Genomic DNA, 21609 nt, shown 5'->3' with positions numbered 1-21609 from the left:
GTTTTAATACCATTTTCTAATAATTTCTTTCTCTTTATTACACAGATCTTATATGTTATATTGTATTTTTAAATTATTAACCTTTCAATGCTGTATATATAGAATTAAACCCCATTTAGGTAAAATAATCAAATGCCATAATATTGAGTAAACTTGGTTTTGGAAGTTAGCATTTCCAATGTACTGTTCTCAATTAAATGAGGCAGGACTGATTTTTAATTAATTGGGGAGGTGTCATGTCCAGTAATTGTAGTTACCTTCTTTTAAATACAGCATAATGATGTATTTTAACTTACCCTTTGACAAAATGACCTTTGATGTAATGTTTATATCCAACTTTAATGCATTAGTTTAATTTTTGTTATATTTTTGATTTGCAGATTGCTCTGGGAACAGTTACTAATGTGGAAGAAGCAGTGAAGTGGATAAGTTACACTTATCTTTATGTACGGATGAGAGCAAATCCATTAGTATATGGCATCAGTCACAAGGCTTATCAGGTAGAAACCTCATTTATTGAAAAAAAACAAGCCTTCTTTTTGGTTTTGTAATCTTTTTATGATATGAGGATAAATATTTGCTACTTCTGCCTCATCTGAATAGTTAGGTACATAGAAGAAAACACAAAGAGCTTTAATCTTTTTTAGAAAATATGAAGGAAAATTAAATTTGCCACTTGTAATTATTTTACTTTATATACTTTATATATAAAGTATATAAAAGATATACTTTATATCTTTTCCTACTGATACTAAAAAGTGAGTCTTTATATATTATCAGTTTATTATTCAGGTACATTTCCATTTGATATTGATATTTTGCTGTGATTTTTTAAAAAACTATAATAAATAAAGGTAATTAGATTAAACCAGACGTGAGAATTATAGATCACTTTTAATCACAGGCTTATGTTTTATGAAGTATGTTCCTCTTATCAAGTCCCTTCTAAGCCTTTATTCCTAAATTAAAAGATAGCATTAATGAGTTATTAACAGTGTGAAGGCTTGAATCAGTTCCACTGAACACAGTGACAGAACCAGATTTATGTTGTAGCAGCCCTTCCTGTGAACTTTACAGTTGTGTGGTCCACATGGCTTACAGATTCTGTAAGATCTTGTCTTTTCTTAGAACTCTGTTTTATATACTGTAAATGCTTCCTAATTACAGATAAAATCAGTTGTCTAATGAAAACATTCTGTCACCATCATCATATGGATATCACTAGTGTTAAGTCAAAAGTAGCAAAGTTGAACTGAACTTAAAATTATAGTTTTCCCCATTCACTGTTAATTTAGCTTTTGTATATATTCCATTGTCTTATCAAAGCAGTGGCCAATCTTTTTTGTCATTTTTCCTTTTCCTGTGCTGTAGACTTGACCATGGAAAAATGGAAACTTAAGGGTTAGGAGGAAAAAAAAAAAAAAAAAAGACCTTGCTACAAATAGGGGCTTGCGAAAATAGTCAATGGCACTATGAAAATATTCTGAAAGGGTAGAGGAAGATGAAACACAACACATATTTTCATAGGCTAAGCCGTTGCAAATCTTGGGGCAAAATAAACACATTGATTTTTTTAAGTACTAGATTAATATCAGAAGTCATTTTTGTATAATTTTCTAGTGTGAAGAAAGTGATTTTTTTTTCTTTCTGAGGTACGTAGTTTTACTATCTTCACAGTTTAGGGACTTTTTAATTTTCTTTTTAATTTTCTTTTTACTTACGTGTTTGTTTTATTTGTAGCCACAAACTCATGTGAACTGACACAAATCATGTTGTCCAACGTATTTTTTAATGGTTTAGTAACATGTGATGAATAAAATGGTTTTATAAGATGAACCTGATACATACAGTATATCATTTATAGCAAATTTTAAGACTTTCATGTTTGTTAATGGCTTTTGATTCCATCTTCCCTACATTTGACTTCCTTTGCCTCATTTTTCTTATTTTTAAATTTGTTTTAGCTATGTTTGGTATATGAATATGCTGCCATCAAAATCTAGGTTAGAATGAATAGTAGGAGTATTGACTCATCAGTTGATTCCCAAAGAATTTTTATACTCCCCTCAGTCCCGCTTATAGGTCATATTTATTGTTCATGACCAGAGCATGATCTTCAGTACTTGCTGTGTATGCCTGTGTATGTGTGTATATACATACACATACTTATACAAACACACATGCATCACAATATTTAAGAATTTTTGTTAATATCTTGTGTTAAATGTCCTTTCTGCTTAGAAAAGGCTATAAAATAATTTCAAAACTATTCAAAAATTTCTTGTCAACTTCATCTTATTCTTTGCTTTTATTATTATTATAGGCAAATGGGTTTTTCCATCAGCAGTTGTGAAAACTGCTAGAACACTGAAGTCATACTCTTGAAAGGATAATTTTGCATTTATTTGTTTATATCTTTAATAGAGAAAATCATCCTCACTATAATTTCTCCAAAAGCTGATGAAGTATGATATTTTAGAATCCCTAGTTATTTTAATGTAGGAGGGAGAAGATAGATTGCTTTACTTATATCTGATTTCTGTTCTTAAGACCAAGTAAGAATTTTAGTGAATTTGACTACGATATGCCTTGTGATGGTTGGTTTTTGTTGAACCTACTGGGGAGTTCTCTGTGCTTCTTGGATTTTAATGTCTGTGTCCTTCCCCACGTTAGGAAAGTTTTCTGCTATAATTTCCTCACATAAAGCTTCTGCCCCTTTTTCTCTCTCTTCATTTTCTGGGCCTCCTATGATTCAGCTGTTATTCCTTTCTAATAAATCATGGAGTTCTCTAAGTCTTGTATCATGATCTTTTGCCTTTGATTCCCCTTTTTTTCTGCTTCATTATTCTCCATAATTTTGTCTTCTATATAGCTGATTTTCTGCTCTGCTTTGTCCATCCTTGCCATAGTGGCATCTATTTAGGATTGCATCTCAATGAATTTTAGATTCTGAAAAATTCCTATCCATCTAAAGATAATATAAAGATTGATCACTATTTTAATCTTAATGAATTAAAAAAAATTTTTTTTCAATGTTTATTTATTTTTGAGAGAGAGAGAGACAGAGTGTGAGTAGAGAAGGGGCAGAGAGAGAGGGAGACACAATTCAAAGCAGGCTCCAGTCTCTGAGCTGTCAGCACAGAGCCCGATGCAGGGTTCGAACCCACGAACCATGAGATCATGACCTGGGCCGAAGTCGGACGCCCAACCGGCTGAGCCACCCAGGCCCCCCCAATCTTAATAAAGGCTTACTTTATTTAATGGATTAAAATATGTTCTAGTTATGTACTAAATTTATAAAAATGTTCTTTAAAAACAGTAATAAAAATTTTTATTCTAACTAAAGCATCAACAAAAAATTTTAATTTCCATAAATAGGTATATATTTGCAAATGATGACTCTCTAAAGAAATATCCAAATATTTATATATATTTTTTTTCCTACAGATTGACCCAACATTAGCAAAGCACCGAGAACAGTTGGTCATTGAAGTTGGACGAAAACTAGACAAAGCTCGGATGATTCGTTTTGAAGAGCGAACTGGATATTTTTCCTCAACTGATTTGGGTAGAACTGCTAGCCACTACTATATTAAGTACAACACCATTGAGGTATTATACTCAGTGGAACAAATACAATAATATGTTTGTTCTTAGATGTATATATGTTTCTGGACTTCAAAATATAGCATTAATGTAAAGTAAAGCAACTAATAGAACAAAATGCACTTAACTTATATGAATTAAATAACATAATACAGTAAACACAAGAGAAAATAAGACTTTAAAAAATAAGGACCCTCTTGCCATCTGTTCAGTGAGTATATCCTAAGTAGTAGACACACCCAAGCCTAAAACATTGAGCATCTGGGGGAGACCAGTTGAACGAATGCCTGAATGAAATTAGGGAGGAGGTGATGGCTTCATGGTATCAATGAACAAAAAGTTGAAAAATTACTTGCAGGTTATTGAGAAACATTGGCTAAAGAAGAGTTAGAAAAACTAATGCAATTATCAGGTCAGCCAAGCTATACCATTTGGGCAATTTAAGAGGTTTCATGGATAATTTAGACTGCACAATGTATCCTTGCTTGTTGCCTTTTAACATGATTTTGTGTAAGATAGGATGCCACTATAATATTTACATTTTAAGGAATATATGCATGTTTTTCTGTGTGTTTGTAGGCATGTATATGCACCTACGTATGTTAATACATGGAAAAATGTAACCAGGGATTACCTGTGAGGAAAGTCTTAATTTCAAAGACCAAGATGGGTTAAAGCACATTTTTACTCTCCTTTTTATAGGGAAAGAGTTTGAATTATTTTTTTATATTCTTTTTTTTGGTACCTAATTTTATTTATTTTATTTTTTTTATTTTTTTTTTAATGTTTACTTTTGAGAGAGACAGAGAGAGACATACATAGAGTGAGAGTGGGGGAGGGTCAGAGAGAGAGGGAAACCCAGAATCTGAAGCAGGTTCTAGACTCTGAGCTGTCAGCACAGAGCCTGATGTGGGCTTTGAACTCACAAATCATGAGATCATGACCTGAGCCAAAGTCAGACGCTTAGCCGCCTGAGCTACTCAGGTGCCCTTAATTTTATTTTTTAAATGGAAAAGTAATATAAATCACGAAAGTGAAATTTCCTCAGAAATATGAAAACCTAGGCCTGTATGAAATCTAAATTTTGTACTCGTTTAATGTGCTTAAGCATATAACAGTTTTCAGAAAACACCTTTGTGTGCATACTAGCTTTTCTTCATCTTTCCCCGATTAAATCTTGAATTTGTAGAGCACTTTAGGTTTATTCTTTCAACATGTATCATCTCACAACTGTGATCTAATCTTCCTTAACCCAGAACATTTTCCCTAGCTCTCTGCTGCTTCCGTCACGGGCTCACGTGCACTCATTTTGTCCGCTAAGTAACGTTTCTCATTTTCCCACTTGGTAGTATGTTGCTGTCCAACTACATCTTGTGCCTGTAGCTCTTTCAAGAACTGCAGCCATTCTTCAGCTTTATCTATATTCTGTATGGTCTTATTAACTGATTTTTTTTCTTCTCAGTCTCCTGAAGTTCTACATTCCCTCACTAGTAATATTACGATACCTTTCCCAGAATTTTCAGGTTACATAATTTTAGTTATGCCTCTTTGAATTTTATATGATGTAGGATCAGCTTAAAGTTGGTGAATAGTGCAGATTTACATATGCCAATGCTGAAAATGCGCCAAAACTGGACTGTTATGCTGAACGTTTTTTTAGATATCTAATGTAGGTTTTAATAACTGACTTGATTGATCTTTTTGCTTCTAAAAGTCTTCCCCAGCTAATTATGTTTTAGGAAACTTCTTAGTCTCTGATAAATTTGATGATGTTTAAAACAATGCTCAGGAATAGTATGCCACAGACATAATAACTCTGAATTGTTTAGGACTCAAATATTCTCTAAGAATGTTTTGATGTATAGTCACTTTTTAATTGAAAATATTTCACTGGATATTCTATTTTAATCAAATATAACACTTACCTTGGTAGACCTTCAATGAACTCTTTGATGCTCACAAAACAGAAAGTGATATTTTTGCTATAGTCTCCAAAGCTGAAGAATTTGATCAAATCAAGGTAAGATTACTTGAAGCTTAAATCAATGCATATAGCATATATACATTCATCTATTTATAAAAGCTTATAGTTAATTGTTATTCCTGATACAGTATAAGCTGTATGGCACTTCGCACTTGGAGTACCAGCAGTATTCTTCCATTTATCAACAATGTCCACCATCCTAGATTATGATATTATGTCATCTCTGACATTATTCTTTGCTCTCTACTGCAAATCAAATATAATTTAAGTAGGTTTTGCAGTAATGAAACTAGCAGAGAATATAGTTTGTAGATTTTGGTTTATTTGCAATATAAGGTTCACTGAAGAAAATATAAAGGACATGCATGATTCAAACTTAGATATAAGTATTTCTGTACCTGTATTATAATTTAATCTTATTAACAGTGGAAACTTTAATGCTGTGAATCATAGTACTTCACAGCTTTAAGCTATGAATGTGTTATACCATATAAAAATATATGACTGTAATGAATGCATTTGAAGATAATTCAAGTTTGCCCTAATCCATTTGGGCAGAGGTTTTACTCTGGTCAAATAAAATATGAAATCTCATCAACTGAAGGATGGTGAGGTCAGAAGATTTAATTTTTGTGGCATATCAAATTTTTATATGTCAATGGCAACTTTAATATTGGTGATGAATAATAAAATGTAATTGTATCAGCCTCAAGATAGTTTCTTATTGTATTTTATTAGCTACCTATGAAAAAGTTACTATATATTAGTATACAAAAGAAAAATGTTGCATTACATCAAATGGAAACTTTAAAAAAATAGGTAATGTGGTTTAGTTTCAATATGAAAAATTTCAATAAATCATCCCAAATAATCTTACAGAAACATTGATTCTTCCAGGTCAGAGAAGAGGAAATAGAAGAGCTAGATGCCTTATTAAACAATTTCTGTGAACTCTCAGCTCCTGGAGGTGTAGAGAACAGTTATGGGAAAATAAACATCCTACTTCAAACTTATATCAGCCGAGGAGAGATGGACAGTTTCTCCCTTATATCAGATTCTGCATATGTTGCACAGGTAAGAATATTACTCCCTTCCTGTTTGCCCTTTCTTGGTTACTTCTAGAGACTCAAGAAATTAATTCATGCTATACTCTGAATGTATTGCATTGTGACATGCTAGCAATTACCATTTTATTGCAGAACTAGTTCTATTTAATTTGCACATCTTTTATGCCACCTATGCTATTAGATCAGAAATGGAAGTGGGATTTGGTGGTTGGTTTGGCTCTTTTGATGTTGCTACTGTTTTCATTGTACAGTTTAAAAATATCAACATTTGTGTTTTTCTGCTTTACATGATACATTTCTTTTACTTACGAAGGCAATAATACATGAATATTTCAAGCAAAGTAAAAGATTGTGGAACCTTTGTAGCTTACCCCAAATGTTAGAAATATAAACATTTTTTTTACCATTAAATAAGGCTTAATAACTACTTCATACCACATGTTCACTATGATAAGTCTCTGATATAAAAAAAAATAATAATCTTTTTTCCCTTTTGGTGATACTTAAAAATAGAGAACTGAAAGAAAATTATTCCCTAAATGACAGCTCATTAAATATATATATTTTTTTAAATGCTGTAGCGTAAAATGTTGTAGTATTTATATTCAAGACTTCACGTGAAGTAAAATAGGTTATTTTTTGCAGTATTTACCTTTCAAATGAGTTTTCTCTTCTAGACCTTTATTTAAAAACATACTCTTAATAAAAATACCTTTTTCTTTTAATTTTTTAAAGCTGTTTATTTATTTTTGAGAGAGAGATTGGAAGAGAGAGAGAGTGCACACAGGGGAGGGGCAGAGAGAGAGGGAGACAGAGAATCCCAAGCAGGCTCTGCACGTTAGTGCAGAGCCTGATGCGGGGCTCGAACTCACTAACTGTGAGATCATGTCCTGAGCCAAAACCAAGAGTCAGACGCTTAACTGAGCCACCCAGGCACCCCAAGAATACCTTTTTCGAAAGAGAAACAAACCAAGAAACAGACTCTTAATTATAGAGAACAAATGGATGGTTACCAGAGGGGAGGTGGGTGGGGGGATGAGTGAAATAAGGGTGCGAATTCAGGAGTACACTTCTCATGATGAACACCAGTATGAGGTATGGAATTGTTGAATCACTATGTTGTACACCTGAAACTAATATAACACTGTATACTAACTATACTGTAATTAAAATAAAATTTTAGGGGCGCCTGGGTGGCTCAGTCAGTTAAGCATCCAACTTCAGCCCAGGTCACGATCTCACGGTCCGTGAGTTCGAGTCCCGCGTCGGGCTCTGGGCTGATGGCTCAGAGCCTGGAGCCTGCTTCCAATTCTGTGTCTCCCTCTCTCTGACCCTCCCCCGTTCATGCTCTGTCTCTGTCTAAAAATAAAATAAACGTTAAAAAAAAAAATTTTTTTTTAATAAAATAAAATTTTAAAAAATTCCTTTTTCATCATTTTTTATTGAGTAATGCCTCCTCTAAGTTAAGGAAAAATAAAAGCTTAATCTTATTATAAATATAGAAATGATTCTGCTATGTATCTTATGTTGGTAGTTTTGTTCAAAAACTTTATATAGAAAAAGTATGTTTGTGTTAAATAAATTAGTATTAACAGCCATAAATACTCAGGGGTGCTTTAAGAGAACTATAAACATGAAATATTTGCAAACATGAACCAAGACATATTGGCAAGCAATTTGAATGAATTCAGTAATTTAATCAAAGTAGCCAAGGAACCAGGTGATTTCATATACTCTGTAAAGCAAATGTGGATGTGGTGAGAACTTCCTTTTCTTTTTGCATTTTGGAAGATATGTGTTTCCTGCCATAAAAATTTATATATAGTCTCAAAAGTCTGTGACTTCTATAGGAACCATTGTTTCTAACTTCTTTTATCTGTTTTTCTGAAAAATAATATTATATTGTCATTTTATGTTTTCTAATGATTTTATATTGAAACAGTTAATGACTTCTCTAAAAGTTAAAACTTTTCTGGGTTCCAGATGAATAATCTGGCCCATTTATGCTTGATTCAAGATTATCAAGACTGACAGATGGATTGCTTTATAATGTAAAACTTATGGTTTCTTCATGATTGGTGCTCAGAAAGTCAGTCTCAGAAAATTAAGGTTATATCTCAAAGCATCCTGGTTTTTCTTAAATGGCTATTGTGGGTTTATTATTCTTGAATGCGTGGGATAAATTACTTTTGAGTTTATGTTTTAAGTTTAAGCCATCAACAGTTCCACAAACACCCTCTCAGCTCTGTAAAATAGTAATCATCCCTTCTGTATTTCTAAAACTTGATTATCTCAGGCCCGAGATAAATCCTTAGCTCAAATATTCTATGATTTTATAAAGAATCCTATATTTAGCTTCTCTAACCTGCACATTTTAGAGACTTTAATCATTATGCTCACTCAATTTATATCATTCCAGATTAAAATGCCTGCTTATATCTCACATGGGATTCCTCCTTCCATTTCTTTTAGCTTTTAGGGAACAACTGTAGGTTGTGACATAGAAAAATAACATACTTTCAAATACAGTTGGGAAAATTAGCCTGGCATGTTCTTACAAGAGCAACTAGGAACGATGCAAGAAGAAAATCTCTTTGGTAGATATAATAATCAAAATTTTCACTTCATTTATCATTCTCTTGGCTTAATAAAAGCCATCCTGTAATTTTTAATAGGTATCCAAACTGTCCTTATACTTCTAAGTACCATTTTTGTTCTTAAATTTCTAATACTGATAAAAAGTAGTTGAATTTGTTAAGAGACAAATACATATTTTATATAAAATTTAATATCAAATCCCTTAACTCTTATGATCATTTTTACCTCATAACTTCGATCTTGGTCAAAATCATAAAAAGAGAAGAAAAAGAGTGAAGATTTTAGATAGAGAAATCGAAGTTTTTAAAGTCTTCATTTTCAGATATAGATGTCATTAAATTCTATGAGGTATCTCCAAGTTCATGACTTTAAAAACAATCTTCAGTAAAAATATGCAAAGTTAATGATAGAGGGAAGAGGGCAAAACAAATAGAAACTAACTGTGGAGATGCTTAATAGGCTTCAAACATTGTAGCTTTCTATATGTCTATTAATGAAATTATCCTGACCATCAAATTTAGAATTTTGGAGTTAAATTGGAGTTGTTTAGACCTGACTTTGAATAGATACTGTGACACAAACTATCTGTGTGATCTTGGTCAAATTATTGACCATACCAAGCTTTAGTATCTTCATCTGTAAAATCATAATATCAAGATCAATCAAATGCAGTTGTTATAAAGATTAAATGAGATAATAGATTAAATTAGATACATAATGCTGTTAATATGTTGCTTGGTTTTTAGAGAGCCACTAAGACAGATAGCTACACTCATCAGTACTTCCTTTATCACTCTTCTCTTACTAATTTTTCCATCTGACTGGATCCCAAAGTCCTCCTTATTTTCATAAGTAGACTTATAATCATTCCACTATATACCCAAGAATATCCTTGACTGTCTCTTATATTCTAAATGGCCTCAACAGCATACTAAGTACTTTATATACATTTTATCTCCTTCATTCCTGGTTAGGGGATGTAGGGTGGAGCTTCCTGAAAACTTGGAAATGAGGCTGCCATCTGAGAATTAAACAAGATAACGTCCACATATGAAGGATGTAATTATTCTTATGTAGAAATAATCAAGATAAATAGGGTTATATGAGAATAGATGTTGCCTACAGGTGCAACTTGGCATACTTCTTTTAAAACTGGGTATGAATGACAAATTTGACAAATTTACAAGTACACTGTACCTAACTACTGACCCTCTTTTTATTCTTCAGAATGCAGCTAGAATTGTTCGTGCTCTTTTTGAAATTGCTCTGAGGAAACGTTGGCCTGCCATGACCTACAGGCTCCTGAATCTTAGTAAAGTCATTGACAAGAGGCTTTGGGGTTGGGCTAGCCCTTTGAGACAGTTTTCAGTGTTACCACCACACATTCTAACAAGATTAGAAGAAAAAAACCTTACTGTGGATAAGCTGAAAGACATGAGGAAAGATGAAATAGGTAAGAAGGAAGCAAAATTGTTTTAATGTATTATTCTGTACAAATAAAAGTTTATTAGATATAAAAGAGAACTATTGTGCATTTGCACATTACTCAAGATAAATTTTTACCATTTTAAATCACGTTGGTATCAATATGTAAATAACATTTGTTCTTCTGTGTTTATATGATGTTGAAAAATTATTTCTCCATACATTTTCATGTACCTGAACATTTTATTGGACAAATGTATAATGTATTGACTAGTTAATATTTCACATTCAGAACAGAATAGACATTACACATGAAGGGAGTCAGGCTGAGGAGGAATAAGGGGGGAGGGATAAGGTCCAAAGATGTAAAGAGAGGGTGAGGTAGTTTTTTCACTTGTATAGTGAGAACACTTTCAAGATAGAATGGTAGAAGGGAAGTATCAATGAAATAGAGAGAACTTGAGAATATTAACGAAGGAAGTTGAGAGCACTCACACTGGAGTAACATGTAAATGTTGTATCAAAATAAGGAAAATCACTTTAGTTCAGATTCTGGTGAACATAGAACATTTTGATCTGTTCATAATCTCGCTTTAAGAAATTATATTACGAAGAACCTAGATAGACAAGAAATGTTGATTCTATTAAATATAATCTGTTTCCACTTAATTGCTTGAACTGAAGTAGGAAAATGTCTATAGTTAGTCACATCTGTTTGTGACCCCCCCCCCCCACCGACCCTGGCATTCCCAGACATAACTATTTCAGAATCTAATCATTCATGAAAATATGTATAACTTGTTAATTATGTGCTATGTGACCATATTTTATATTTTAGCATTTTTCTGGAAATGAGTTTGGATGGGTGATTTGTGTTTTATTACCAAAACATTTCCTATCATGGTTATAATGTTGAGAAATAGACTTTGTGTAAATTAATGGCTGTTTTCACAAAATACTGAATATTTTTATACTATGTCATGAGCTAACTAGGAGAAGTGGAATTGTTTATAGTAGTTTAAACACTGTCAAGTTTCAGTAATTTTAAGAACCCTATTAATAGCTGAAGAAACCTTGATACTGGTTTTCAGAGCTATGAATTGCTAATTCAAGTTAACTATTACAAAATATTCAAACATGCCAGGTCAAGAATGTCAGCTATTCTACATAGCAAATCATAAAACAAGCAATAAAACCACCTTCTCTGAAATCCCATTTACAAGTCAGATTATATTGCTTTTTTTCTGTCTGAACACATTTCTTCTATGTGATGTTTTCCTTACAGGTCACATGCTGCATCATGTGAATATTGGGCTCAAGGTCAAACAATGTGTTCATCAGATTCCTTCTGTTACAATGGAAGCATCCATTCAGCCCATCACACGGACTGTCCTCCGAGTGACGCTCAGCATCTGTCCTGATTTTACTTGGAATGATCAGGTAAAAGTGGAAAATATCTACATCCATGATAAACAAAATGTCTATACTGCAGGTTCAATTATACCTCCTTACATATGTCCTTAAGGCATGTAGAAAATCTCTAAAAAGAAGATACATTGAAGATTTATTTTAAACAGTATAGTAATATTTACTATCATCCTCAAGAAAAACATGGTATAATACATTAATATGTCAACCAATGAGACCTTTCCAGAACTCTTAGGTGACCTAAATATTTAGCATTGAACAACAGTTTAGTGATTCACTTTCATAGTGACTTTGCTTATTAACTCTGTCTTCTTTAATTTTCTCTCTGGTATCTTCATTTTTGCCAGTCCTACTTACTCTGTCATTTTAGTCTATTAAAAACTCAAGATTCTTCGTGCTAAACAAGCCCTTTAATCCTGATATTTCTCCAACTATCATTCTCTTCTTTTCTTTACCATTAGACTTGTAGAAAGAGTAGTCTGTATTTTCTTCCTGGTCACCAGTTTCTCTCCTGCTGAGACTACTTTCTCAGTGATTACTAAAAACTTACTGGTTGCCATAATAAATGACTTTTTCTCAGATCTTTTTACTTCTCTGAACATTCAGCACTATACTTCGTCCTTCTTGAGAATGCCCTTCCTTGGCACCCATAACATGCCTGTTTCTGTTTGTATACCTTCGATTCTTCTTTCTAAATCTTAGGTGTTACTGTTTGTGTGTGTGTGTGTGTGTGTGTGTGTGTGTGTGTGTGTGTGTGTGTTTAGGAAGATCTACTCTTGATCCTCTTCTTAATCTGTCAAAATTTTTAAAGGTCTGTCTTTTGTGTGTGTGTGCTTTCATTTATTTTATTTTTATTTTTTGTTTTTTTTTTATTTTTTTTTCAGTATATGAAGTTTATTGTCAAATTGGTTTCCATACAACACCCAGTGCTCATCCCAGAAGGTGCCCTCCTCAATACCCATCACCCAACCTCCCCTCCCTCCCACCCCCCATCAACCCACAGTTTGTTCTCAGTTTTTAAGAGTCTCTTATGCTTTGGCTCTCTCCCACTCTAACCTCTTTTTTTTTTTTTCCTTCCCCTCCTCCATGGGTTTCTTTTAAGTTTCTCAGGATCCACCTAAGAGTGAAACCATATGGTATCTGTCTTTCTCTGTATGGCTTATTTCACTTAGCATCACACTCTCCAGTTCCATCCACTTTGCTACAAAGAGCCATATTTCGTTCTTTCTCGTTGCCACGTAGTACTCCATTGTGTATATAAACCACAATTTCTTTATCCATTCATCAGTTGATGGACATTTAGGCTCTTTCCATAATTTGGCTATTGTTGAGAGTGCTGCTATAAACATTGGGGTACAAGTGCCCCTGTGCATCAGTACTCCTGTATCCCTTGGGTAAATTCCTAACAGTGCTATTGCTGGGTCATAGGGTAGGTCTATTTTTAATTTTCTGAGGAACCTCCACACTGTTTTCCAGAGTGGCTGCACCAATTTGCATTCCCACCAACAGTGCAAGAGGGTTCCCGTTTCTCCACATCCTCGCCAGCATCTATAGTCTCCTGATTTGTTCATTTTGGCCACTCTGACTGGCGTGAGGTGATATCTGAGTGTGGTTTGGATTTGTATTTCCCTGATAAGGAGCAACGTTGAGCATCTTTTCATGTGCCTGTTGGCCATCTGGATGTCTTCTTTAGAGAAGTGTCTATTCATGTTTTCTGCCCATTTCTTCACTGGATTATTTGTTTTTCGGGTGTGGAGTTTGGTGAGCTCTTTATAGATTTTGGATACTAGCCCTTTGTCCGATATGTCATTTGCAAATATCTTTTGCCATTCCGTTGGTTGCCTTTTAGTTTTGTTGGTTGTTTCCTTTGCTGTGCAGAAGCTTTTTATCTTCATAAGGTCCCAGTAGTTCATTTTTGCTTTTAATTCCCTTGAAAGGTCTGTCTTTTCAGTAGTTACTGTACAAAGAGTACAGTAGAGATTGTAGATACAAAAGAAAGTCTCAATCCTTTCTTTCAAGAAGCCAGTGGAGGAAGGCAAGGAAATCAGTAATTGTAGTGGCAATTCCTACTTTACATGGTTATTGTAAGGTTCTAATTCAGTTTCAGTAAATACCTTCTACATTACCTGACATTATTTGTACATCTTTAATATGAATTAATTTTGTCAGTATGCTCAAAAATTACCCAACCATAGTCCTAATGCAAATCTACCACTGGTCATAAACTGTCCTAACCAGTAATTTCTTCAGTTTCCTCATCTGTAAACATAAGTAATAATAATAATAATAATTAGTTTTTCATAGAATTTCTGTGAGAGCTACATGATATAAAATTATATTTAATATTTGTATAAACAAAGTTTCACGTAAAATATAAATTAGCCATATACTCATATTTCATTTTGTATTTAATAGAGTATTTTTAAAATGCATAAAAGCTTTATTTTTTTCACACTGTTTACTTCTTTCAGTATCCATAGAAAATCTTTTACAGTTTGGTTTAATTCATTAGTATGATAGTGTACTTAATTGTTTTTATTGTAAACTCTATCAGTTAGAAGGCTGTTGACTATAAGAATAGAAAACCTAACTTGTCTCAAACTGACTTATGCAGGAAAATATATTGTCTTCCACAATAAAAGTTCCAAAGGTAGAATAGGCTCCAAAGGTGATTGAGTCTTTTATTTAATGCTATAATTTAGGGCCCATCATATTGCTGTCCTTACACTCTTGGCTACTTTCCAAATATTTTCATGCTTCTTGTTCACACTTAACAGAGAAAGGTAAACACACCCCTACTTCATTAACCCAGAGCATGGACTAGAAGACTTTTTCTTCAGTCTAATTGGGCATGTGCCTATCCTTTACCACAAGCTGTTTGTTGTAAGGAGGATGCTGTAAGCTGATTGGCTTGTACTAACCAAAATTATCCTGAGAGATGTGGTCACCTTCTCCTGAGTCACATTAGATAAAGATGAACACTGAACAAGATTGAGCTTTGTTAGGGAAAAAAAAGAGGGAGAGGAATGAATACACGAAATATCTAGCTATCCAATGGAATATTATTTGTCAATTAAAAAGAATGAAGACTGATGCGTGATACAACATGAATGAACCTTGAAAACGTAAATGAAAGAAGTGAATCACAGATGCCCACATATGATTCTATTTATATGAAATGTCCAATATAGGCAAATCTTTATAGAGAGAAAGCAGATTGGGGTTGTCAAGGTTGCAGACCAATAGGGGAGATACATAGTGACTGCAAATGGGTTTAAGGTACCTTTTTGGGGGTAGTTCTAAAATTAGATTATGGAAGAGTTTGTACAACTTTGTGAATATATTAAAACCATTGAACTATATACTTTAAATGAGTAAACTTTGTTATGTAAATTATACATCAATAAAGCTGTTAGAGAAGAATGGCTGCTGGGTGTGCAGACAACAATATCCCTTACTTGAGTTAAAATATACCTAGTATTAGAATCTTATTTTTTTTCTAGGTCCATGGGACAGTAGGAGAACCTTGGTGGATTTGGGTAGAAGATCCTACAAATGACCATATTTATCATTCAGAGTATTTTATAGTTCTAAAAAAACAGGTAAACATGGGTGTGTTGCTCTATTATTATGTTGCTATTATAGAAAGAAGAAAATATGAACTAAATAATTTCTGTTTTTACCTATTTCTCTACAATTTCATAATGCCATTAAAGCTTTATTTATTATTTTTTATGTCTCTATTTGGTTTTAAAGAAAACAGGAATTGCATGTTATTGTATTCATATATTCAATGTGATCTTAGTTTGAGAAATTGAATTGTAATTTTTATCATGGTTTAAGGCATGACTTCCAGAGGAGTGGAATATGTCAAATGGATGGGATAAGTAATGTAATAGATAAATAAAATTAAATAAATAAAAATTACTAACTTAGGTTATTTATTAAATAAAAACTAATAACTTTAGGTGTTACAAAAACAAAATACTAAAGAGTATTGGCTCACAGAGTAAAAAGGGCATTTTTTTTTTCAGTATATGAAGTTTATTGTCAAATTGGTTTCCATATAACACCCAGTGCTCATCCCAAAAGGTGCCCTCCTCAATACCCATCACCCACCCTCCCCTCCCTCCCACCCCCCATCAACCCGCAGTTTGTTCTCAGTTTTTAAGAGTCTCTTATGCTTTGGCTCTCTCCCACTCTAACCTCTTTTTTTTTTTCCTTCCCCTCCCCCATGGGTTTCTGTTAAGTTTCTCAGGATCCACCTAAGAGTGAAACCATATGGTATCTGTCTTTCTCTGTATGGCTTATTTCACTTAGCATCACACTCTCCAGTTCCATCCATGTTGCTACAAAGGGCCGTATTTCATTCTTTCTCATTGCCACGTAGTACTCCATTGTGTATATAAACCACAATTTCTTTATCCATTCATCAGTTGATGGACATTTAGGCTCTTTCCATAATTTGGCTATTGTTGAGAGTGCTGCTATGAACATTGGGGTACAAGTGCCCCTGTGCATCAGTACTCCTGTATCCCTTGGATAAATTCCTAGCAGTGCTATTGCTGGGTCATAGGGTAGGTCTATTTTTAATTTTCTGAGGAACCTCCACACTGTTTTCCAGAGTGGCTGCACCAATTTGCTTTCCCACCAACAGTGCAAGAGGGTTCCTGTTTCTCCACATCCTCGCCAGCATCTATAGTCTCCTGATTTGTTCATTTTGGCCACTCTGACTGGCGTGAGGTGATATCTGAGTGTGGTTTGGATTTGTATTTCCCTGATGAGGAGAGACGTTGAGCATCTTTTCATGTGCCTGTTGGCCATCTGGATGTCTTCTTTAGAGAAGTGTCTATAAAAAGGGCATTTTTAAAAAATTTTCCATAAATAACAGCAGAAAGACTCAATTTGATGCTGGCATATCTTTAACTGTGATGCTTCATCCATGATTTCTCTTTTTATTGAAGAGAAAGCAAGTTTCAGGCTGGGAACCTTGGGTAGACAGCAGTAGAATTTCACAGCAATGTTTTGTGTTCATGATTACCTTCTATTTATGCTAGTTCCTCTTATTTCACTTAATGTAGTAATAGAATTTAAAGAAAAATATTAAGTAAATAATTTGGTAAAAATTATGAAGTTGAGTAATTTAATGCATGAAGTTTGGGAAATTCTGATAATGAGTCATACTGGTAACTTGTTAATACATGATGATATGCATATATAAATAATATAAATTGAGTATAAATTTTACTTTCAACAATATCAGGTATCCTCAGAAGGAAACCACCTACACATTTCTAAAGTACCTGAAAATCTCGACTATTTAGAAATCTAAGATATTTTATCTTTAGTACCTCTTGCTGTAGATATCGTTGTCTTAACCATAGACTAAGAAGGCCTTTATCATTAGCATATTCATGTTCATTTGAGACTTTATTTCACATTAGGTTATTAGTAAAGAAGCTCAACTACTGGTGTTTACAATCCCTATTTTTGAGCCTTTGCCTTCCCAATACTACATCCGAGCAGTGTCTGATAGATGGTTAGGAGCTGAGGCTGTATGCATTATCAACTTTCAACATCTGATTCTACCAGAGAGACATCCTCCTCATACAGGTAACATTGAATAGTAACTTGAATCATTGATTTTGCAGAAGTGTTGTGTTAATTAAAGTTGCAATTGTCTATACTTAAAAGTTGTCTGAATCTGAATCAGAATCCAACTTATTTGTCAATATAGTTTGAAAAGAGACTTTCTAAAATAGATTGCTATATATACATTTGGTAGAGTTTCATGGTGGGCCTTAATTTTGTTTTAGTTCCAAAAACATTAAAGTAAGTCTAGTTCAATCTCATAGTTCTAATAAGCATGAGACTCACTATTTCTGTATTATTTTGCCTTTATCCCTATTTTTACATATAATCATTACAATTTCTCCATATTTTCCTTTTCCATTGCAAGTGTTAATCTGTGCTGTCTGTGAAACTTTTGAGGTATACTTTTTCTTTGCATTTATTACTGTTTACTTAAACTTATTTGTAGTATGTTAAATGAATTAATTAAAGTGAATTATAGGTTCTTTTCCCTCCATACAGTGTGCTTCTACACCAAAAAAAACAAATGCTAATATTAAGGAATTAGATAATGCTATCACTACAGAATAGATTCACTATACCTCAAGTCACTTTGCATCCAACAAACAAGTACCATTTTTATTAGTTCTGTTCCTCCACAGTAATATGATAAAAGGGTATATACTAATCTGCAATATCATGTAACAGTTTTTCATTGTCAACTAACAAAAATCCATTTTAGATTTTTTGCAACATGAGCAAGTATGTTTATATTGTGACTTATAAAAGAAGCAAAATTTCATGAATGTTTATATTGATACTTTCCAGTGGTCTATATTCTATTTCAAAAATACCTTTAGGGGCACCAGTGTGGCTCAGTCAGTTAAGCCTCTGACTCTTCATCTCAGCTCAGGTCTTTATCTCAGGGTCATGAGTTCAAGCCCATGTTGGGCTCTTAAAAAAAATCTTTAGATTGAGCTATTAATTTATTATATTAAGTTTATTTCTTACTGAGAATTCATAATTGATAATTATTGACTTCAGGAGGCCTTTAATTTATAGAAAATTGAAGGTCATTTTTTTTTTCATATAATTCCTCTGTAGACAAACTCTTTGTTTTTTCAAAATAAAAATGTTAGTAAGAACATTTTTATTAGTTCTTACTAACATATTTTTAACAATCCTTTGGGAAATGAAAGAAGGCATTAATGTGACTTTCATCTTTGCCATTTTTGTCAAATGGGTACCTTGTTCATTATCTTAACATATCTTAAAGGGAAATACTTTAGACTACAGCTTAAAACCACTTGGATATGTTGATAAAACTAAAAAAGTTTTTCAACAAAGAAATAATGAGATTGTAGTATCTACTGATATACTCACTGAAGAGGACCCTTCTGCTTTTCTTCCATCAAATATGCCTTATATGATATCTAGAATCTCAGAATACATAACGATGTTTAGTGCTTTAGTTTAAAAATACATGCTACCATCATCACTAGTAGATCTCTGACTTCAGTACTTGATTTTAATGTACATGAAGATTATATTTTAATGCTCATTTTATCACCTCTCTGTTGAGTGGCCAAGCACATATCATCCTATTTATATAATTAGTTGACTTCTAACTACATTTTAAAAAGCAGTAAATGTACCACCGTGACATCTCAGTTGATACTATAAATGCATGATGTAACCTCAGTGATTCCCGGTTCTGTTTGGCTGAGTGTGTGTGTGTGTGTGTGTGCGCGCGCGCTTGCGTGCATGCGGGTGTGTGCGTGGGTGCATGTGTGCATATGGTGCCTCACTGAGCCTAAATCAGCCAAGAAAATTTTCAACTTTCACAGAAGTCAATCATTTTAATTTATATCAACGATATATATCGACAATCGATATATACCAAAATGTTTATTTTTTAGTTCCTATTAAGAATATGTCTATGCCTTGATTAGCATTGCAAGGTAAGACTTCTTCCCTTCTTGATTTCAGTAGTACAGAAAATTTAGGAGATTATAATATATAATCCTATAATAAATTTAGGAGATTTCTGCTATAGAAAACATGTGGTTAGCTCTCAAGTACCTATGTAATAGAGTAGAGCTGTGGAGCTAAGATAATATTTTTAAAATAGCTTTTTATTTTTAAGTGTAATTTTTGAGAAGAGAATTCTCCAGGCTTTCTGTTATGTGTTTTCTCAGTGCAGTTCTTTTGTACCCAGTCATTCTCTGATTTGAAACTCCCCCCCTGAGTTTCTTCCTTTAATTATTTTTAGTTTAGTTTACATTGGCTAGAGCAATAGCTCACTCAACCATTCTGGTTTGGTCCATTTTCTAACAGATCAAAGGAAATTTCTTATTGGTAACCATTCTAGCACTGAAGTTTGCAAGTGGTTTTCCTTTTTCTACAGATAGGGGTAGATTTAGTTTTCTTCTATACCATGCATATTTTCTTTCACCTGTTATTCAAATTACTTTCCTGATTGGGAGGAGCAATATAGGTAGGTAGGTAGATGGATAGATAGATAGATAGATAGATAGATAGATAGATAGATATAGGTATGACATTATATTCGGTATATGGGGACTCCCCCAGAAAAGTGTCCAGTTCGTCAATATTATAGATGTAGTAACAGGGAAAAAAAGATATGTAACAGTATATAAAAATTTTTGTTAAGTCTTTTTTTTCCCCCTCTAAGGAATTAAAGATTATTATAATTTATTCCTAAGAGACAATATTCAGTATTGTGCATTTTTTCCAGTTTTTTTTAATGGCAGTACGTGTTTCATCTTTTCAGAATTACTGGATCTTCAGCCTTTACCAATCACAGCTTTGGGATGTGAAGCATATGAAGCACTATACAACTTTAGCCACTTTAACCCTGTGCAGACACAAATATTTCATACCCTGTACCACACAGACTGTAATGTCCTCCTTGGAGCACCCACTGGATCAGGAAAGACCGTTGCTGCTGAATTAGCCATTTTCAGAGTCTTCAACAAGTACCCTACTTCAAAGGTCTGTTTGAAAGAATCACATGCTTACATTAAATTAGAAAACGCAGTTCATAATCTGTAAACTAGCCAGTTCTAAATACACATCAGGACACAAGCACTCTCTCAGTGAATTTTCTGAGCAGGAGGTGGGGGTACAGGGGACCAGATCAGTATTAGATAACTGGCCAGAAGAAAACTTATCTTAAACTTTGGAGTTCTCTAGTTAGATTTCTAATGTACATGTCGATTTCCACATGTCTTTTTCTCATTATAAGATACCTGATTCATAGCCATATTTATAAGATAAATAATGACTTTTACTCACATCCTTTTGCTATAAAAGAAGTCCTAATCTGGGCACCTGGGTGGATCAGTCGGTTGAGCGTCCGACTTCGGCTCAGGTCATGATCTCACAGTTTTTGGGTTCAAGCCCTGCATCAGGCTCTGTGCTGACCGCTTGCTCAGAGCCTAGAGCCTGCTTCTGATTCTGTGTGTCCTTCTCTCTCTACCCCTCCCCCACTCACGCTTTGTCTCACTCTTTCTCAAAAATAAATAAATGTAAAAAAAAAATTTTTTTTTAAAAGAAATCCTAATCTTTAAACAAATACAGTTTAATTATACACAGGAAATACAGAGGCAGTTTTATTCCACATTTCTGCAAATGCCATATTATTAATGTAATGTGGCAAGTCAAATAAGTCTTAAATTTATGCTTTCCTGAAATGTGAAGTACATACTCATAGTTTAGAGGTACATATTTTTCAGGAAAGCTAATTCATACATTGTGATTGGAATTATGTGGTATTTTCCTCATCATTTATTATTTTAGAAATGTTTTAACTTCCTTTTTCAGTGATTTTCAATTAGCGACTTTTCTTCTCTGCTTAGCTTGAAGTTTTCCTACTTCTCAGTCTATTTTGTGGTTTGTGATCCATTA

General features: G+C 33.4%; 1 protein-coding gene across 3 annotated transcripts in view; it reads left to right on the top strand.

Annotated features, from left to right (window-relative positions):
• The window catches only part of ASCC3 (activating signal cointegrator 1 complex subunit 3), a 368562-nt gene that overhangs the window by 226372 nt on the left and 120581 nt on the right, over positions 1-21609 (top strand). For all 3 annotated transcript variants that reach the window (XM_043592007.1, XM_043592009.1, XM_043592010.1), the window contains exons 17-25: positions 381-500; positions 3448-3612; positions 5540-5626; positions 6488-6664; positions 10483-10708; positions 11966-12120; positions 15612-15710; positions 17553-17721; positions 20474-20694. In XM_043592007.1, coding sequence (XP_043447942.1) covers positions 381-500; positions 3448-3612; positions 5540-5626; positions 6488-6664; positions 10483-10708; positions 11966-12120; positions 15612-15710; positions 17553-17721; positions 20474-20694 — 1419 coding nt within the window. The remainder of the gene's footprint in view (positions 1-380; positions 501-3447; positions 3613-5539; positions 5627-6487; positions 6665-10482; positions 10709-11965; positions 12121-15611; positions 15711-17552; positions 17722-20473; positions 20695-21609) is intronic.

Source organism: Prionailurus bengalensis, chromosome B2 (genome assembly GCF_016509475.1).
Source record: "Prionailurus bengalensis isolate Pbe53 chromosome B2, Fcat_Pben_1.1_paternal_pri, whole genome shotgun sequence".
Classification (NCBI taxonomy): Eukaryota; Metazoa; Chordata; class Mammalia; order Carnivora; family Felidae; genus Prionailurus; species Prionailurus bengalensis.
This window is presented reverse-complemented; position numbering and strand designations above follow the sequence as displayed.